This window comes from Oncorhynchus masou, chromosome 26 (assembly GCF_036934945.1).
Source record: "Oncorhynchus masou masou isolate Uvic2021 chromosome 26, UVic_Omas_1.1, whole genome shotgun sequence".
Lineage (NCBI taxonomy): Eukaryota > Metazoa > Chordata > Actinopteri > Salmoniformes > Salmonidae > Oncorhynchus > Oncorhynchus masou.
Window position 1 is genome coordinate 23,857,688 of NC_088237.1, and position 17,304 is coordinate 23,874,991.

General features: G+C 40.8%; 1 protein-coding gene across 1 annotated transcript in view; it reads right to left on the reverse strand.

The window, feature by feature from the left end:
- Positions 1-2,190: 2,190 nt before the first annotated feature.
- The window catches only part of LOC135515081 (decorin-like), a 43,888-nt gene continuing 28,774 nt past the window's right edge, over positions 2,191-17,304 (reverse strand). Inside the window, exons 4-8 of the mRNA XM_064938913.1 lie at positions 9,954-10,167; positions 8,783-8,896; positions 7,675-7,768; positions 5,898-6,036; positions 2,191-4,328 (exon numbers count right to left, since the gene is read on the reverse strand). Of these exons, the coding sequence (XP_064794985.1) occupies positions 4,128-4,328; positions 5,898-6,036; positions 7,675-7,768; positions 8,783-8,896; positions 9,954-10,167 (762 nt within the window). The 3' untranslated portion in view covers positions 2,191-4,127. The remainder of the gene's footprint in view (positions 4,329-5,897; positions 6,037-7,674; positions 7,769-8,782; positions 8,897-9,953; positions 10,168-17,304) is intronic.

Here is a 17,304-nt window from a genome sequence, read left to right on the forward strand (position 1 = left end):
CGCACATCGAAGTGGTCAGAAGTCGTGCTTTGTTATGATTCTGAACGATCAGAAAGCTAGCAAAAATGACAAGCTGCCATGTGGGGAATCATAGGTGGCTCGTTTCAACCAGTTTAATCTTGTTCTTGATACCACGTCTTGTTTTGAGGTGTTTTGACTGATTTTATGTCAATGCTAATAAGGCTAAAATTCACTAGCTAGCTAACCAACAACTGTAACAACGTATTTAAGAGACAACAAGTGCACATTGTGCAAATTTACTTGTTTTCAATAAACATTTGGAGACTAAATATAGTTGACATTTTGTCAACAATCTAATTTTGCCCCATAGTTGCGCATGCGTTGGTTTTGTTGCTAAACAACCAACTCGCCTATATGTATAGTATGTTTCCTATGGCTCTGACGCCAGGCTGAGCGCACCTGATTTTAATCTAGGTTTGAAAATACGTTGACCAGTTGGGAGAACTCACAGAGAGGTTTGGAAAACACTGCTGTATAAATATCTCCCTGTCAATATGCAATATGTGTATTGTCTGGTATCTCAGTGTGTGTAAGTGACCCAAATCTGCAAGGAATCATGGAGGCTTTACAGACATATCTTACACCATGAATGATATCAATACTATCACAGTAAATATACTATATCAGGTTTCCTATGTTTTTTTAACGAGTCAAGGGAGCAAACTTGTTTTAAAGTTAACACAACCTTCCAATAGTTCATAGGTCCAGGGCATGCTGCCTGTTGCGGGGTCCAGGGCATGCTGCCTGTTGCGGGGTCCAGGGCATGCTGCCTGTTGCGGGGTCCAGGACATGCTGCCTGTTGCGGGGTCCAGGGCATGCTGCCTGTTGCGGGGTCCAGGACATGCTGCCTGTTGCGGGGTCCAGGGCATGCTGCCTGTTGCGGGGTCCAGGACATGCTGCCTGTTGCGGGGTCCAGGACATGCTGCCTGTTGCGGGGTCCAGGACATGCTGCCTGTTGCGGGGTCCAGGGCATGCTGCCTGTTGCGGGGTCCAGGGCATGCTGCCTGTTGCGGGGTCCAGGACATGCTGCCTGTTGCGGGGTCCAGGGCATGCTGCCTGTTGCGGGGTCCAGGGCATGCTGCCTGTTGCGGGGTCCAGGGCATGCTGCCTGTTGCGGGGTCCAGGGCATGCTGCCTGTTGCGGGGTCCAGGGCATCCTGCCTGTTGCGGGGTCCAGGGCATGCTGCCTGTTGCGGGGTCCAGGGCATGCTGCCTGTTGCGGGGTCCAGGGCATGCTGCCTGTTGCGGGGTCCAGGGCATGCTGCCTGTTGCGGGGTCCAGGACATGCTGCCTGTTGCGGGGTCCAGGGCATGCTGCCTGTTGCGGCAGTATGAGTCATGAAAAAGACTGAAGATATCCCCTATAGAGCAATCATGTTTTTGGGGAGAAATCTTTTTTTTACCACAGTTATATGGGTGTCACTGGCCTCGTATCAAATCTGTCAGCTATTAAACAATATACAGTATTTACGATGTATCTTGATACCCAAGACTATTCAACCACAACCATAGGCAATTTACATTTTACTTGATTAGTTGTCACATTTAAATATTTAATATAAAATTCATAAATGTAGCTCATATTCACTGAAGCGATGTGATTTTTAACACTACTGTTGCCTTCAGCTTGTTGTAGATATAATATTATTCCCGTGTATCTACATTACACCACTCTTACTGTTTACCTTGGATCCTGTTTTTTTCCAGATATCCAGTCCCCTCCCTGAACTTCTCAACAGAGAGCCAGCACAACAATAGTTCTGGCAACTACATTGATATTTCTCATTGATATTTCACCTTATGGATATAGTTGTTGTTTTGCACAAAATCACTTATGCTTACTTGTTATGAGGGTCTTTCAACTTTTAAGAGTCTTCTAAGAGTCTCTCCAGTACTCTGTGTTTGGTGTGTGACTGTAGAATATTACAGTGTGAATACTTTCTCACCTGCTTTCTTCCATAGATATTACAGCTCCATCTAGCGACAGGGCAAGTAGCGCCCTACACACACCGACCATAGTGTTGGTTAGAGGCCGCACTTTCCACAAAACCTATGCTATCACAGAAGCAATAATGTAAAAGATAGGAGGTGGGCCCTCTTTCCAACTCTATGACAATGACACACACAACCAAGGGTAATGACCTCTGATGGCGACACCCCCAGAAAAATGCTGCTTTTTAATTTGTATTTTTATTTGGTTCAGGAAGCCTTAGGCGGAGCCCCTGCTCAGAAAAAAAGAGAGGAACATCTTTATTGCTGATATATTAAGTCTGAACTACTGTAAGTGCTTGTGCTTTTAAGCAATGAGAGTTTTTCTTATACAGCATTTATATACAGCGTCTATACATACAAACATTCACACTAACATGGGCACTGAAGGCATGACAGTCCGCCTGCAAGCCTCCAATTCTCTTCAGACTTAAAAAAAGAAGAAGAAATAAAGAAAGGCAAAGAAGAAGAGAAACAAAACAGGCATTAACATGGCATTCCAGAAACCACAACCTTGCTTCAAGTCAAAAGAAGAAAAGCATGCGTATAGATCTTTGGGCATGGCTTCTGTTTCGGAACGTATATATTGTTTATTCTACATCTTTAAGAGCTATTTTCATCTTGTTTGTATGAGCTGATGTTACATGACAGATGGGGGAATGGAATGTGTAGAAGAAGAAATAAATGCTTTACGGAAAATCTGAAATCTTTAAACTGTCGGAACATATCGTAAAAACAACAAAACTTGACATCAACAGTGAAGCAAGCAGGAGACATGGCAATCGACTACAATGTGGAAGAAAGAAAATCGAGAAATCTTTCAAATAGTAGGACATATTGTAAAGGTACACTTTGAACGCTAGCTACTACACAGGTAATATACTCTAGTACATTCTAGTATCCTAGCTGGTGTTAATGATATTAAGACTGGAGTTAACCCTTGGCTGCCCGCTCCGCAGGTCAGCTTACCTTCTGTAATTGTCACAGATTTATGCACGTAAAGGCTTGTTGCACACAACATGTCTGTACCGGTCAAATTCAGATTTTTCAGCCAATCTCAACCAGCTGACATGTGTGAGGTGTTAAAGGGTTAAACATGTACATTTTTTCAAAGTGGTCATAGATATTTTTTGTTGTTGTTGAAAATATTTAGTTGTCTTTCATAATGTTTCTTTCACACACAAAATAACATTTCAGTCATGCAATCTGAGGGCACACACTTCAAAACCATTGCACAGACTTCTGTTAAAGGGCAGTTCCGCCACTTTTCAACCTCATATTTATTAACTCCAGCACCATATCAGTGTCTACATGTGTGAAAACGACACGTTGTTTAGTCTATGATCTGTGGGTAAAAAGATAAGGAGAAAGGTCCTAAAAAAATGCTTCTCTGTGACATCACAGGGTAGGAGTAAAACATTTTTTTAAACAGTGATTTTCCAAACCTGCAACGAGTTTCTAGCCAGAGGGATGGTATTGTCTTGATGATGTCATTGGGTATATCTTTTTAACTTCACATTTGTTTTCTACAAAACATAGAAATGGGACGTTTTCACATATATAGACAATGGTATTGTAATGGAGATAATGAAAATGAGTTTGAAAAGTGTGTGACATCCCCTTTAAGTTGAGCTTTTTGACAGATAACTACCATGAGGTAGTGTTACAGTATTTCATGAGTTGACAGTTTATTGTGTTTGGAAGACCTGTTACAGGATAATGCCAGTGATTACTGTTGTAGAATATGAAATGTACAAATGACACATGGACTATTATAAATCAACTGTTTGCATACAGAGCGGGTTTGAATTATTACTAAGCCATCTATGGAAGGTTTGGTACTGAGTTTTGTAACTGTTCTGTCTTTGCTCATGAAAACATTAAGTACTGTAACTGTTAAAACTGTATTGGATGTTCGTTATGGTTTTAAAATGGGGATAAAGTTGCCGATCAGTGTTGTGGGGTAGATGGGGGGCTGCGGTACACACACACACACACACACACACACACACACACACACACACACACACACACACACACACACACACACACACACACACACACACACACACACACACACACACACTCTCCCTCTCTCTGGGGGTGGTCTACTTTTTCTCTACTTCTTCCTGTAGTTGCCCAGCTGGATGGCGGAGCGGTCGAACACACAGCGGAAGGTGATGGGCTGCACCTCCCAGTAAGGGACGGGGTTGGAGAACAGACTGATGCCAGAGTACATGGCCTTCTTGGTATTGTAGCCTGGTGGGCAGAAGTCCTGGGTGCCCACCACCCCTATCTTGTTGCTGTGGAGGTAGATCACCTGGGAACATATCAACCACAATGAGTGGTTAGAGGGAGGGATGTCTGGAAATGAACATTACATATATAGAAAGGTCATGTATGAAGTTAACACAATTCCTTTTGTTGAATGGCAGAAAATCGTTTCTGTGTTAATCAATTTATTCATATTTATTTCATCGTCATCATCATGAGATTGATCTGTAATGGTTACACCCTCCTGAGAAAACCCTGTGTGAGGAGGAACATTCATGGACATGAAGCCTCTACCCATCTCCCTGGTGTGGCGGGACACCTGTGTGAGGAGGAACATTCATGGACATGAAGCCTGTACCCATCTCCCAGGTGTGGCGGGACACCTGTGTGAGGAGGAACATTCATGGACATGAAGCCTCTACCCATCTCCCTGGTGTGGCGGGACACCTGTGTGAGGAGGAACATTCATGGACATGAAGCCTGTACCCATCTCCCAGGTGTGGCGGGACACCTGTGTGAGGAGGAACATTCATGGACATGAAGCCTCTACCCATCTCCCAGGTGTGGCGGGACACCTGTGTGAGGAGGAACATTCATGGACATGAAGCCTCTACCCATCTCCCTGGTGTGGCGGGACACCTGTGTGAGGAGGAACATTCATGGACATGAAGCCTCTACCCATCTCCCTGGTGTGGCGGGACACCTGTGTGAGGAGGAACATTCATGGACATGAAGCCTCTACCCATCTCCCTGGTGTGGCGGGACACCTGTGTGAGGAGGAACATTCATGGACATGAAGCCTGTACCCATCTCCCAGGTGTGGCGGGACACCTGTGTGAGGAGGAACATTCATGGACATGAAGCCTCTACCCATCTCCCTGGTGTGGCGGGACACCTGTGTGAGGAGGAACATTCATGGACATGAAGCCTCTACCCATCTCCCTGGTGTGGCGGGACACCTGTGTGAGGAGGAACATTCATGGACATGAAGCCTCTACCCATCTCCCTGGTGTGGCGGGACACCTGTGTGAGGAGGAACATTCATGGACATGAAGCCTCTACCCATCTCCCAGGTGTGGCGGGACACCTGTGTGAGGAGGAACATTCATGGACATGAAGCCTCTACCCATCTCCCTGGTGTGGCGGGACACCTGTGTGAGGAGGAACATTCATGGACATGAAGCCTCTACCCATCTCCCTGGTGTGGCGGGACACCTGTGTGAGGAGGAACATTCATGGACATGAAGCCTCTACCCATCTCCCAGGTGTGGCGGGACACCTGTGTGAGGAGGAACATTCATGGACATGAAGCCTCTACCCATCTCCCTGGTGTGGCGGGACACCTGTGTGAGGAGGAACATTCATGGACATGAAGCCTCTACCCATCTCCCAGCGGGACACCTGTGTGAGGAGGAACATTCATGGACATGAAGCCTCTACCCATCTCCCTGGTGTGGCGGGACACCTGTGTGAGGAGGAACATTCATGGACATGAAGCCTCTACCCATCTCCCTGGTGTGGCGGGACACCTGTGTGAGGAGGAACATTCATGGACATGAAGCCTCTACCCATCTCCCAGGTGTGGCGGGACACCTGTGTGTCCGGTGGAACCCACCTGGATGTACTTGTGGTCAGGCAGGCCTGCAGGCACGGTGGTCAGGGCATTGTTGTCCAGGTGAAGCTCTCTGAGGTGAGGAACCATGGCCAGAGAACCGTTCTCCACCTGGCTGATCTCATTGTAGCTTAGACCCAGCCTAGGAGACAAACCAGCCAATGGGGAGAGACACAGAATGAGTCAGAGCCAATGGGAAAGAGACATGGTGTGTAAAAGAGCCAATGAGACAGAGGTACAGAAGAAGAGCGATAAAAGAGGGCATGAAGCCCTGAGCTGTCCCTACAAGTCCCAACGTACAGAATGTATAAAAACAAATGAGAGAAAGAGGAAAGAAAACATCCAATGGGAAAGACACAAACTGGTTTTCTGCCAATGAAAACCATGGGCAGAATGTAGACTAGCAAATGAGAAAGAGGCTTTACTTTTGCCAAGGGACCAACTTCGTTGACAAAATGAAATACTCGCTAGCGAACGTGTTGCCGATCCAGAAAATGGAAAATAATATTTTCAGTGAATCCTGTAGCTCTTCCAAAATAAACTGCCTTGTACTGCATGAAAGGATATTTCTGTTGTTTAGTCTACCTACTTTGGCATGAGTTTTTTCCTGTCCTCGAAGCAGTGATCTTATAAACCAAGCTGTTGATTTTTAGAAACATTGCTTTCCTATGCATTTTGTCAAAACTCTCAAACACATAATGCCTTGATGAATCAACGCCCCCAATGTCTCAATGAGAGCCAGAGAGTGAGAGACAGAGAGTGAGAGACAGAGTGAGAGAGCTCTGACAGGCACAGCCACAAGGAGTGAGAGAGAACCAGAGGTTGGGTTCTCTGAGTGAGTCTGTCTGGTTGGTTTAGATCTGGTACTGATGTATACCTCTTTCTCAAGCCCTGGCGACTTTCCACAAATACAGCAGTGGACTCCAATTGCAGAACGCACTCAGCGTTGAGCAGAGTGGACAACTGAGTGATGACGAAGAAAGAGAGAGAGAGAGACACAGAGAGAGACACACAGAGAGAGGGACACAGAGAGAGATATATAGAGAGAGTGAGATAGAGAGACAGAGAGAGAGAGAGAGAGGGAGACACAGAGAGAGGGACACAGAGAGAGAGAGTGAGATAGAGAGACAGAGAGAGGGAGAGAGAGAGAGAGAGGGAAAGAGAGAGGGAAGAGAGAGAGAGAGACAGAGAGTGAGAGAGAGAGAGACAGACACACACAGAGAGACACAGAGAGACACAGAGAGAGAGAGAGAGAGACAGTACTAGCAGCAGAGTACAGGGCGGACAGGGAGTTTTGGACATGCTGCTCCAGTCTAACCTCCCCAGTGAATGAGACAATGTGGTACAAAAAACACTAGTGGCATTAATGCCAAGAAGCACCGTGTCAGTTCAAATACTCCTTATATAACTGAATTGGTGACCCAGGATTGTTGCTGAGGTTTGAAATACATACTAGGGTGTGTGTGTGTGTGTGTGTGTGTGTGTGTGTGTGTGTGTGTGTGTGTGTGTGTGTGTGTGTGTGTGTGTGTGTGTGTGTGTGTGTGTGTGTGTGTGTGTGTGTGTGTGTGTGTGTGTGTGTGTGTGTGTGTGCGGGGCACTGTTGTCTAGAGATGACCCAATATCCCACTACAGGACTACTTATGAAGTGTTGACCCACTCATCAAATACAGTGAAGAAGAATACTGTAAGCATGCTTTGTCATCGTCAAGAGCATTTATCAACCGTTTTTGAAAAAAAAAAGTTTTTGAAACATTGAGTAGAAGTGTTGAAACATCTTTACTTAGCCAGGTTCTTGAGGCCCTTCAGGTTGTCCGCCTGCACCTTGGTGATCTTGTTGCTGTCCAGGTGCAGCTCGGAGAGGGAGGAGGGCAGACCTGGCAACCCACAGGAGAGAGACAGTGACGAGAGGACAAACAACCGGGGAAACCACAGCAGTTATGGTGAGGGGAAGGTAAGTGGTTAATGTCTACATACAGTATGCCAGTAGGACTCTGAATCCATACTAAGTCTAATGCATCTGAAATGGCACCCTAATCCCTAGTGCACTACTTTTGACTAGGTAATAGTGCACTATAGGGAATAGGATGCAAACTCAGATGCAGCATCTAACATCCAGAGGCCTATCCTTCATCCCTTCTATTCCTATTAAAGCATTAGATTAGAGGATCTCTCTCTGAGTACTATTCCATCTGAACTGGTTGCCAGATTCCCACAATAGACCAGATAACATTCATCTTACACACCTTTGAATTAATATGGTGTTTTAGTTTTCCTGTCTAGGTTCCACACTGTAACCATTGTTCAGTGGAGCCTATGAATCCAAATGTGCATTCTTGCAGTGCAAGATGATTGATGATTTTGGCTGTGGTCGATTGAGTAAGAGATCCTCGCTGTTAACTTGAATTCCTTTGTTTTAGCTGGAGCTATTGAGCTGTGAAGTATTCAAACCAGTCCTGGTTGAAAATAGAGATTCAGGGCCTGCACTGTAAAAAAAAAGATGTTGATTCAACGTACAATTGAAAGGCATTAAGTTGCAATTGTGAGTATGCTCAACAAAATGTTCACACACCAACTATTGTTGTGAGTTTGCTCAACAAATATGTTCACAATCCCATTGCAGCTGGTTGCCTTAGAATTATACAGTATGTTGAATACATCTTTTGTTGTTGTAGTGTGGTCAAAATCCTTACAGCCAACCTTTATTGAAATGACATGTTATTTTCCATATTCTTTGGTTGGATCCTCACAGTGAAATGATCTGACATGGCTGGATAGGTGAAAGCTATGTAATGGATCTCATACCTAGCCTCGTGTTCGATTTCCTATGATCCCTTCAAGGGACTGGAAGGAAGGATGATTTGTGATACGGTGACCAGAGAGGGCAGTACCTTTGGGGATCTCTGTCAGGTTGGTGTCTGCAATGCGGATGTATGAGACCTTCTTCAGGGCCCCGAACGCCCCAGCCTCAACCCCTGCACTCTTCAGGGGGTTGGAACCGAGCTCTGGAAAGACAAGGAGGGAGAGAGAGACAGACAGAGCGACAGAGAGAGAATTAAGGGAGATGGAGTATTAAGAGACAGAGGGAGCAGAAATAAAGAGAGGGCAAGAGAGAGATAGACAGAGAGGAAGATAAATAGAGGTAGACAATCAGGGGAGGAGACAGGAAAGAAAACAGAAAAAAAGGTCCATTAACCACATTCCAGTCCTGGTGTGTTACGGGAATCTCAACCTGACTCATGTATAAACATGGTTTGTGGCCGGCGAGGGATATTGTCCATAAGCCCTGTGTCTCCCTCGTCCTTTAGCCTCGCTGGATTGGCCGATTTGTCACACTGGGGATATAATCTGAGGATCAGTGTGTTTTAGGGCATACCGCTCCAGTCCTTCAGCTATGCTGTAATGAGATACTTTACATTCTGAGAGGGAATGTAACACACACCAGAATAGAGACATTATAAATAAATGTATACACGTGCACACACACACACGCACACACACACACACACACACACACACGCACGCACGCACACACACAAACACACACACACACACGCACGCACGCACACGCGCACACAGACACACACACGCACACACGCACACACTCTGTCACTCTCTGCTGCTGGCACCCTCAAATTCCACTCTCCACTCTGCAAACAATAAACCAACCCTTCCTCTCTGTAGGCGATTGCTGGCACGCTCTAAACACTGACACGTTGTAATTCATGGTTACACAACACTTTGATCATCAGTCTCTGACTGTAATGTTTTAGTGTACTTTTTAGCTGAAAACTTGTTAACTTGTTCACCATGCACTCATATTGCTACTATACAGTCAATTAAGGAAACATGTTCAAGTGACTGTGTGTACGGTATATGTGTGTAAAGGATTAGAATAGTTCTATCATTTGGAATTTGAGTACAGAACAAGGGATGGGTTGAGTTCACCATGCACCCAACAGAAGAAAGACTTGTCATTAAGGCAATCCAGGCAGGCTAAAGCAAGGGCACAAAATATCTGAAAGATTTCTAATAGTATTTGAACCCAGGTCTGGTTCATACCCATGACGATGACCTGGGCCATGCCCTCGAAGGAGGCCTTCTTGATCTTAGTGATCTCGTTCTCGTGGATGCGAAGCTCCTGCAGGCTCTTGGGCATGTTGGCGGGCATTTCCTTGAGGTGGTTCTTGGAGAGGTAGAGGCGCTGCAGCTTGCCCAGGGGAAGGAAGGCCTTGGGGTGGATTGTGGTGATCTGGTTGTTCACCAGGATCAGGGTCTGGGGAGATTGGAGAGAGAACGATCCCTGTTATATTTGAGCTAACGCTAATGTGTATGTTTTGCTAATTATAATTAGTATGTTTGTGGTAATGCTAATTACTATGTTGATATTTATGGTAATGTACAATTGGGCAACTGCTTTTTCTATTTGATATTGCTTTTGAGATAGCTTTTCTATTTGAGATTGCTTTTAAGATAGAAAAAGCTATCTCAAATAGAAAAAGCTATCTCAAAAGCAATCTCAAATAGAAAAAGCTATCTCAAATAGAAAAAGCTATTTGAGATTGCTTTTGAGATAGCTTTTTCTATTTGAGATTGCTTTTGAGATAGCTTTTTCTATTTGAGATTGCTTTTGAGATAGCTTTTTCTATTTGAGATTTTGTACTAGTTGACAAGCATCTTAAACACTTGACATCAACAAAATACAATGTTCTAGACCTATTGCAGACTGTTTGATTACATTTCCCAAGTATGGACTGACTCAATTGAACGTATCCAAGGTAACTGAAATGTGAGATTGTTTTTTAACGTCTGTTCAGTAAGCCCAACACACCCGTGGACCTAATCTTAAAGAGCACAGGCGCCAGGGTTGTTGTGATTGGAGGCAATTTCTGAGACATTTCGCAAGAGAAATTGCTGTGTCTCTAGTGGACCGTTCCTTACTCAAGGCTGCAGACGGGAGTGGAAGAATGGAGAATACAGCAAATTCTCCCTGGAGAGAACAACTAATGTACGGGGATAGAAATAGTGTGGGCCGTTTGACAGAGGTAGGCTATTTATTACAGGTCAGAAAGCTGTACACGTGTAGAGAGTTCACGCGATGGCCCAGAGGAGAATCGTTTCCATGGCACCTGGGGAACATTGGTACCTGGATTCCTGTGGTTAAAACAAATGTTTACAGTGCTGTTTCCTTTGGTAGACTATTTTTAGAATGTTTGATCCGAGTTAAACATGTTAGTTAAACATGTTAGTGGTTTGGAATGTGATCAGGAAATCAGCTCTCCAAAAAAGAGTATACACACGTGGAACACACACACACACACACACACACACACACACACACACACACACACACACACACACACACACACACACACACACACACACACACACACACACACACACACACACACACACACACACACACACACACACACACACACACACAGTGTTTAGTGGACATATTAAGTGTTTAGTGGACATATTAAGTGTTTAGTGGACATATTGAGTGTCTAGTGGACATACAGTATTAAGTGTTTAGTGGACATATTGAGTGTTTAGTGGACATACAGTATTAAGTGTTCAGTGGACATATTGAGTGTTTAGTGGACATACAGTATTAAATGTTTAGTGGACATACAGTATTAAGTGTTTAGTGGACATATTGAGTATTTAGTGGACAAATTGAGTGTTTAGTGGACATACAGTATTTAGTGTTTAGTGGACATATTGAGTGTTTAGTGGACATACAGTATTAAGTGTTTAGTGGACATATTGAGTGTTTAGTGGACATACAGTATTAAGTGTTTAGTGGACATATTGAGTGTTTAGTGGACATACAGTATTAAGTGTTTAGTGGAAAAATTGAGTGTTAAGTGGACATACAGTATTAAGTGTTTAGTGGACATATTGAGTGTTAAGTGGACATACAGTATTAAGTGTTTAGTGGACATATTGAGTGTTTAGTGGACATACAGTATTAAGTGTTTAGTGGAAAAATTGAGTGTTAAGTGGACATACAGTATTAAGTGTTTAGTGGACATATTGAGTGTTAAGTGGACATACAGTATTAAGTGTTTAGTGGACATATTGAGTGTTTAGTGGACATATTGAGTGTTTAGTGGACATATTGAGTATTTAGTGGACAAATTGAGTGTTTAGTGGACATACAGTATTAAGTGTTTAGTGGACATATTGAGTGTTGAGTGGACATATTGAGTGTTTAGTGGACATATTGAGTATTTAGTGGACAAATTGAGTGTTTAGTGGACATATTGAGTGTTTAGTGGACATATTTAGTATTTAGTGTTCAAATTGAGTGTTTAGTGGACATATTAAGTGTTTAGTGGACATGTTGAGTATTTTGTGGATATACAGTATTAAGTGTTTAGTGGACATATTAAGTGTTTAGTGGACATGTTGAGTGTTTAGTGGACATATTAAGTGTTTAGTGGACATATTGAGTATTTAGTGGACATATTAAGTGTTTAGTGGACAAATTGAGTGTTTAGTGGACATATTGAGTGTTTAGTGGACATGTTGAGTATTTAGTGGACAAATTGAGTGTTTAGTGGACATATTGAGTGTTTAGTGGACATATTGAGTATTTAGTGGACAAATTAAGTGTTTAGTGGACATATTGAGTGGTTTGTGAAAATATTGAGTGTTTAGTGGACATATTGAGTATTTAGTAGACAAATTGAGTGTTTTGTGGACATATTGAGTGTTTAGTTGACAAATTGAGTGTTTTGTGGACATATTGAGTGTTTAGTGGACATGTTGAGTATTTTGTGGATATACAGTATTAAGTGTTTAGTGGACATAGAGTGTTAAGTGGACATACAGTATTAAGTGTTTTGTGGACATATTGAGTGTTTAGTGAACATATTGAGTATTTAGTGGACAAATTGAGTGTTTAGTGAACATATTGAGTGTTTAGTGGACATATTGAGTATTTAGTGGACAAATTGAGTGTTTTGTGGACATATTGAGTGTTTAGTGGACATATTAAGTGTTTAGTGGACATATTGAGTGTTTAGTGGACATATTGAATGTTTAGTGGACATGTTCAGTATTTAGTGGAATAATTGAGTGTTTAGTGGACATATTATGTGTTTAGTGGACATGTTGAGTGTTTAGTGGACATTTTGAGTGTTTAGTGGACATATTGAGTGTTTAGTGGACATATTGAGTATTTAGTGGATATACAGTATTAAGTGTTTAGTGGACATATTAAGATTTTGTGTACATTTTGAGTGTTTAGTGGACATATTGAAGGTTTAGTGGACATATTGAGTATTTTGTGGATATACAGTATTAAGTGTTTAGTGGACATATTGAGTGTTAAGTGGACATAGAGTATTAAGTGTTTAGTGGACATATTAAGTGTTTAGTGGACATATTAAGTGTTTAGTGGACATGTTCAGTATTTTGTGGACAAATTGAGGGTTTAGTGGACATATTGAGTGTTTAGTGGACATTTTGAGAATTTAGTGGATGAATTGAGTGTTTCGTGGACATATTAAGTGTTTAGTAGACAAATTAAGTGTTTCGTGGACATATTGAGTGTTTTGTGGACATATTAAGTATTTCATTGTACAAATTAAGTGTTTAGTGGACATATTGAGTATTTAGTGGACAAATTGAGTGTTTAGCGGACATATTGAGTGTTTAGTGGACATATTGAGTGTTTAGTGGACATACAGTATTAAGTGTTTAGTGGACATATTGAGTGTTTAGTGGACATACAGTATTAAGTGTTTAGTGGACATATTGAGTGTTTAGTGGACATACAGTATTAAGTGTTTAGTGGACATATTGAGTGTTTAGTGGACATACAGTATTAAGTGTTTAGTGGACATATTGAGTGTTTAGTGGACATACAGTATTAAGTGTTTAGTGGAAAAATTGAGTGTTAAGTGGACATACAGTATTAAGTGTTTAGTGGACATATTGAGTGTTAAGTGGACATACAGTATTAAGTGTTTAGTGGACATATTGAGTGTTAAGTGGACATACAGTATTAAGTGTTTAGTGGACATATTGATTATTTAGTGGACAAATTGAGTGTTTAGTGGACATACAGTATTAAGTGTTTAGTGGACATATTGAGTGTTTAGTGGACATACAGTATTAAGTGTTCAGTGGACATATTGAGTGTTTAGTGGACATACAGTATTAAATGTTTAGTGGACATACAGTATTAAGTGTTTAGTGGACATATTGAGTATTTAGTGGACAAATTGAGTGTTTAGTGGACATACAGTATTTAGTGTTTAGTGGACATATTGAGTGTTTAGTGGACATATTGAGTGTTTACTGGACATACAGTATTAAGTGTTTAGTGGACATATTGAGTGTTTAGTGGACATACAGTATTAAGTGTTTAGTGGACATATTGAGTGTTTAGTGGACATACAGTATTAAGTGTTTAGTGGACATATTGAGTGTTTAGTGGACATACAGTATTAAGTGTTTAGTGGAAAAATTGAGTGTTAAGTGGACATACAGTATTAAGTGTTTAGTGGACATATTGAGTGTTAAGTGGACATACAGTATTAAGTGTTTAGTGGACATATTGAGTGTTTAGTGGACATACAGTATTAAGTGTTTAGTGGAAAAATTGAGTGTTAAGTGTACATACAGTATTAAGTGTTTAGTGGACATATTGAGTGTTAAGTGGACATACAGTATTAAGTGTTTAGTGGACATATTGAGTGTTTAGTGGACATATTGAGTGTTTAGTGGACATATTGAGTATTTAGTGGACAAATTGAGTGTTTAGTGGACATACAGTATTAAGTGTTTAGTGGACATATTGAGTGTTGAGTGGACATATTGAGTGTTTAGTGGACATATTGAGTATTTAGTGGACAAATTGAGTGTTTAGTGGACATATTGAGTGTTTAGTGGACATATTTAGTATTTAGTGTTCAAATTGAGTGTTTAGTGGACATATTAAGTGTTTAGTGGACATGTTGAGTATTTTGTGGATATACAGTATTAAGTGTTTAGTGGACATATTAAGTGTTTAGTGGACATGTTGAGTGTTTAGTGGACATATTAAGTGTTTAGTGGACATATTGAGTATTTAGTGGACATATTAAGTGTTTAGTGGACAAATTGAGTGTTTAGTGGACATATTGAGTGTTTAGTGGACATGTTGAGTATTTAGTGGACAAATTGAGTGTTTAGTGGACATATTGAGTATTTAGTGGACAAATTAAGTGTTTAGTGGACATATTGAGTGGTTTGTGAAAATATTGAGTGTTTAGTGGACATATTGAGTATTTAGTAGACAAATTGAGTGTTTTGTGGACATATTGAGTGTTTAGTTGACAAATTGAGTGTTTTGTGGACATATTGAGTGTTTAGTGGACATGTTGAGTATTTTGTGGATATACAGTATTAAGTGTTTAGTGGACATAGAGTGTTAAGTGGACATACAGTATTAAGTGTTTTGTGGACATATTAAGTGTTTAGTGGACATGTTGAGTGTTTAGTGGACATATTGAATGTTTAGTGGACATGTCCAGTATTTAGTGGACAAATTGAGTGTTTTGTGGACATATTGAGTGTTTAGTGGACATATTAAGTGTTTAGTGGACATATTGAGTGTTTAGTGGACATATTGAATGTTTAGTGGACATGTCCAGTATTTAGTGGAATAATTGAGTGTTTAGTGGACATATTATGTGTTTAGTGGACATGTTGAGTGTTTAGTGGACATTTTGAGTGTTTAGTGGACATATTGAGTGTTTAGTGGACATATTGAGCATTTAGTGGATATACAGTATTAAGTGTTTAGTGGACATATTAAGATTTTGTGGACATTTTGAGTGTTTAGTGGACATATTGAAGGTTTAGTGGACATATTGAGTATTTTGTGGATATACAGTATTAATTGTTTAGTGGACATATTGAGTGTTAAGTGGACATAGAGTATTAAGTGTTTAGTGGACATATTAAGTGTTTAGTGGACATATTAAGTGTTTAGTGGACATGTTCAGTATTTTGTGGACAAATTGAGGGTTTAGTGGACATATTGAGTGTTTAGTGGACATTTTGAGAATTTAGTGGATGAATTGAGTGTTTCGTGGACATATTAAGTGTTTAGTAGACAAATTAAGTGTTTCTTGGACATATTGAGTGTTTTGTGGACATATTAAGTATTTCATTGTACAAATTAAGTGTTTAGTGGACATATTGAGTATTTAGTGGACAAATTGAGTGTTTAGCGGACATATTGAGTGTTTAGTGGACATATTGAGTGTTTACTGGACATACAGTATTAAGTGTTTAGTGGACATATTGAGTGTTTAGTGGACATACAGTATTAAGTGTTTAGTGGACATATTGAGTGTTTAGTGGACATACAGTATTAAGTGTTTAGTGGACATATTGAGTGTTTAGTGGACATACAGTATTAAGTGTTTAGTGGAAAAATTGAGTGTTAAGTGGACATACAGTATTAAGTGTTTAGTGGACATATTGAGTGTTAAGTGGACATACAGTATTAAGTGTTTAGTGGACATATTAAGTGTTTAGTGGACATATTGAGTGTTTAGTGGACATATTGATTATTTAGTGGACAAATTGAGTGTTTAGTGGACATACAGTATTAAGTGTTTTGTGGACATATTGAGTGTTTAGTGGACATACAGTATTAAGTGTTTAGTGGACATATTGAGTGTTTAGTGGACATACAGTATTACGTGTTTAGTGGAAAAATTGAGTGTTAAGTGGACATACAGTATTAAGTGTTTAGTGGACATATTGAGTGTTAAGTGGACATACAGTATTAAGTGTTTAGTGGACATATTGAGTGTTTAGTGGACATACAGTATTAAGTGTTTAGTGGAAAAATGGAGTGTTAAGTGGACATACAGTATTAAGTGTTTAGTGGACATATTGAGTGTTAAGTGGACATACAGTATTAAGTGTTTAGTGGACATATTGAGTGTTTAGTGGACATATTGAGTGTTTAGTGGACATATTGAGTATTTAGTGGACAAATTGAGTGTTTAGTGGACATACAGTATTAAGTGTTTAGTGGACATATTGAGTGTTGAGTGGACATATTGAGTGTTTAGTGGACATATTGAGTATTTAGTGGACAAATTGAGTGTTTAGTGGACATATTGAGTGTTTAGTGGACATATTTAGTATTTAGTGTTCAAATTGAGTGTTTAGTGGACATATTAAGTGTTTAGTGGACATGTTGAGTATTTTGTGGATATACAGTATTAAGTGTTTAGTGGACATATTAAGTGTTTAGTGGACATGTTGAGTGTTTAGTGGACATATTAAGTGTTTAGTGGACATATTGAGTATTTAGTGGACATATTAAGTGTTTAGTGGACAAATTGAGTGTTTAGTGGACATATTGAGTGTTTAGTGGACATGTTGAGTATTT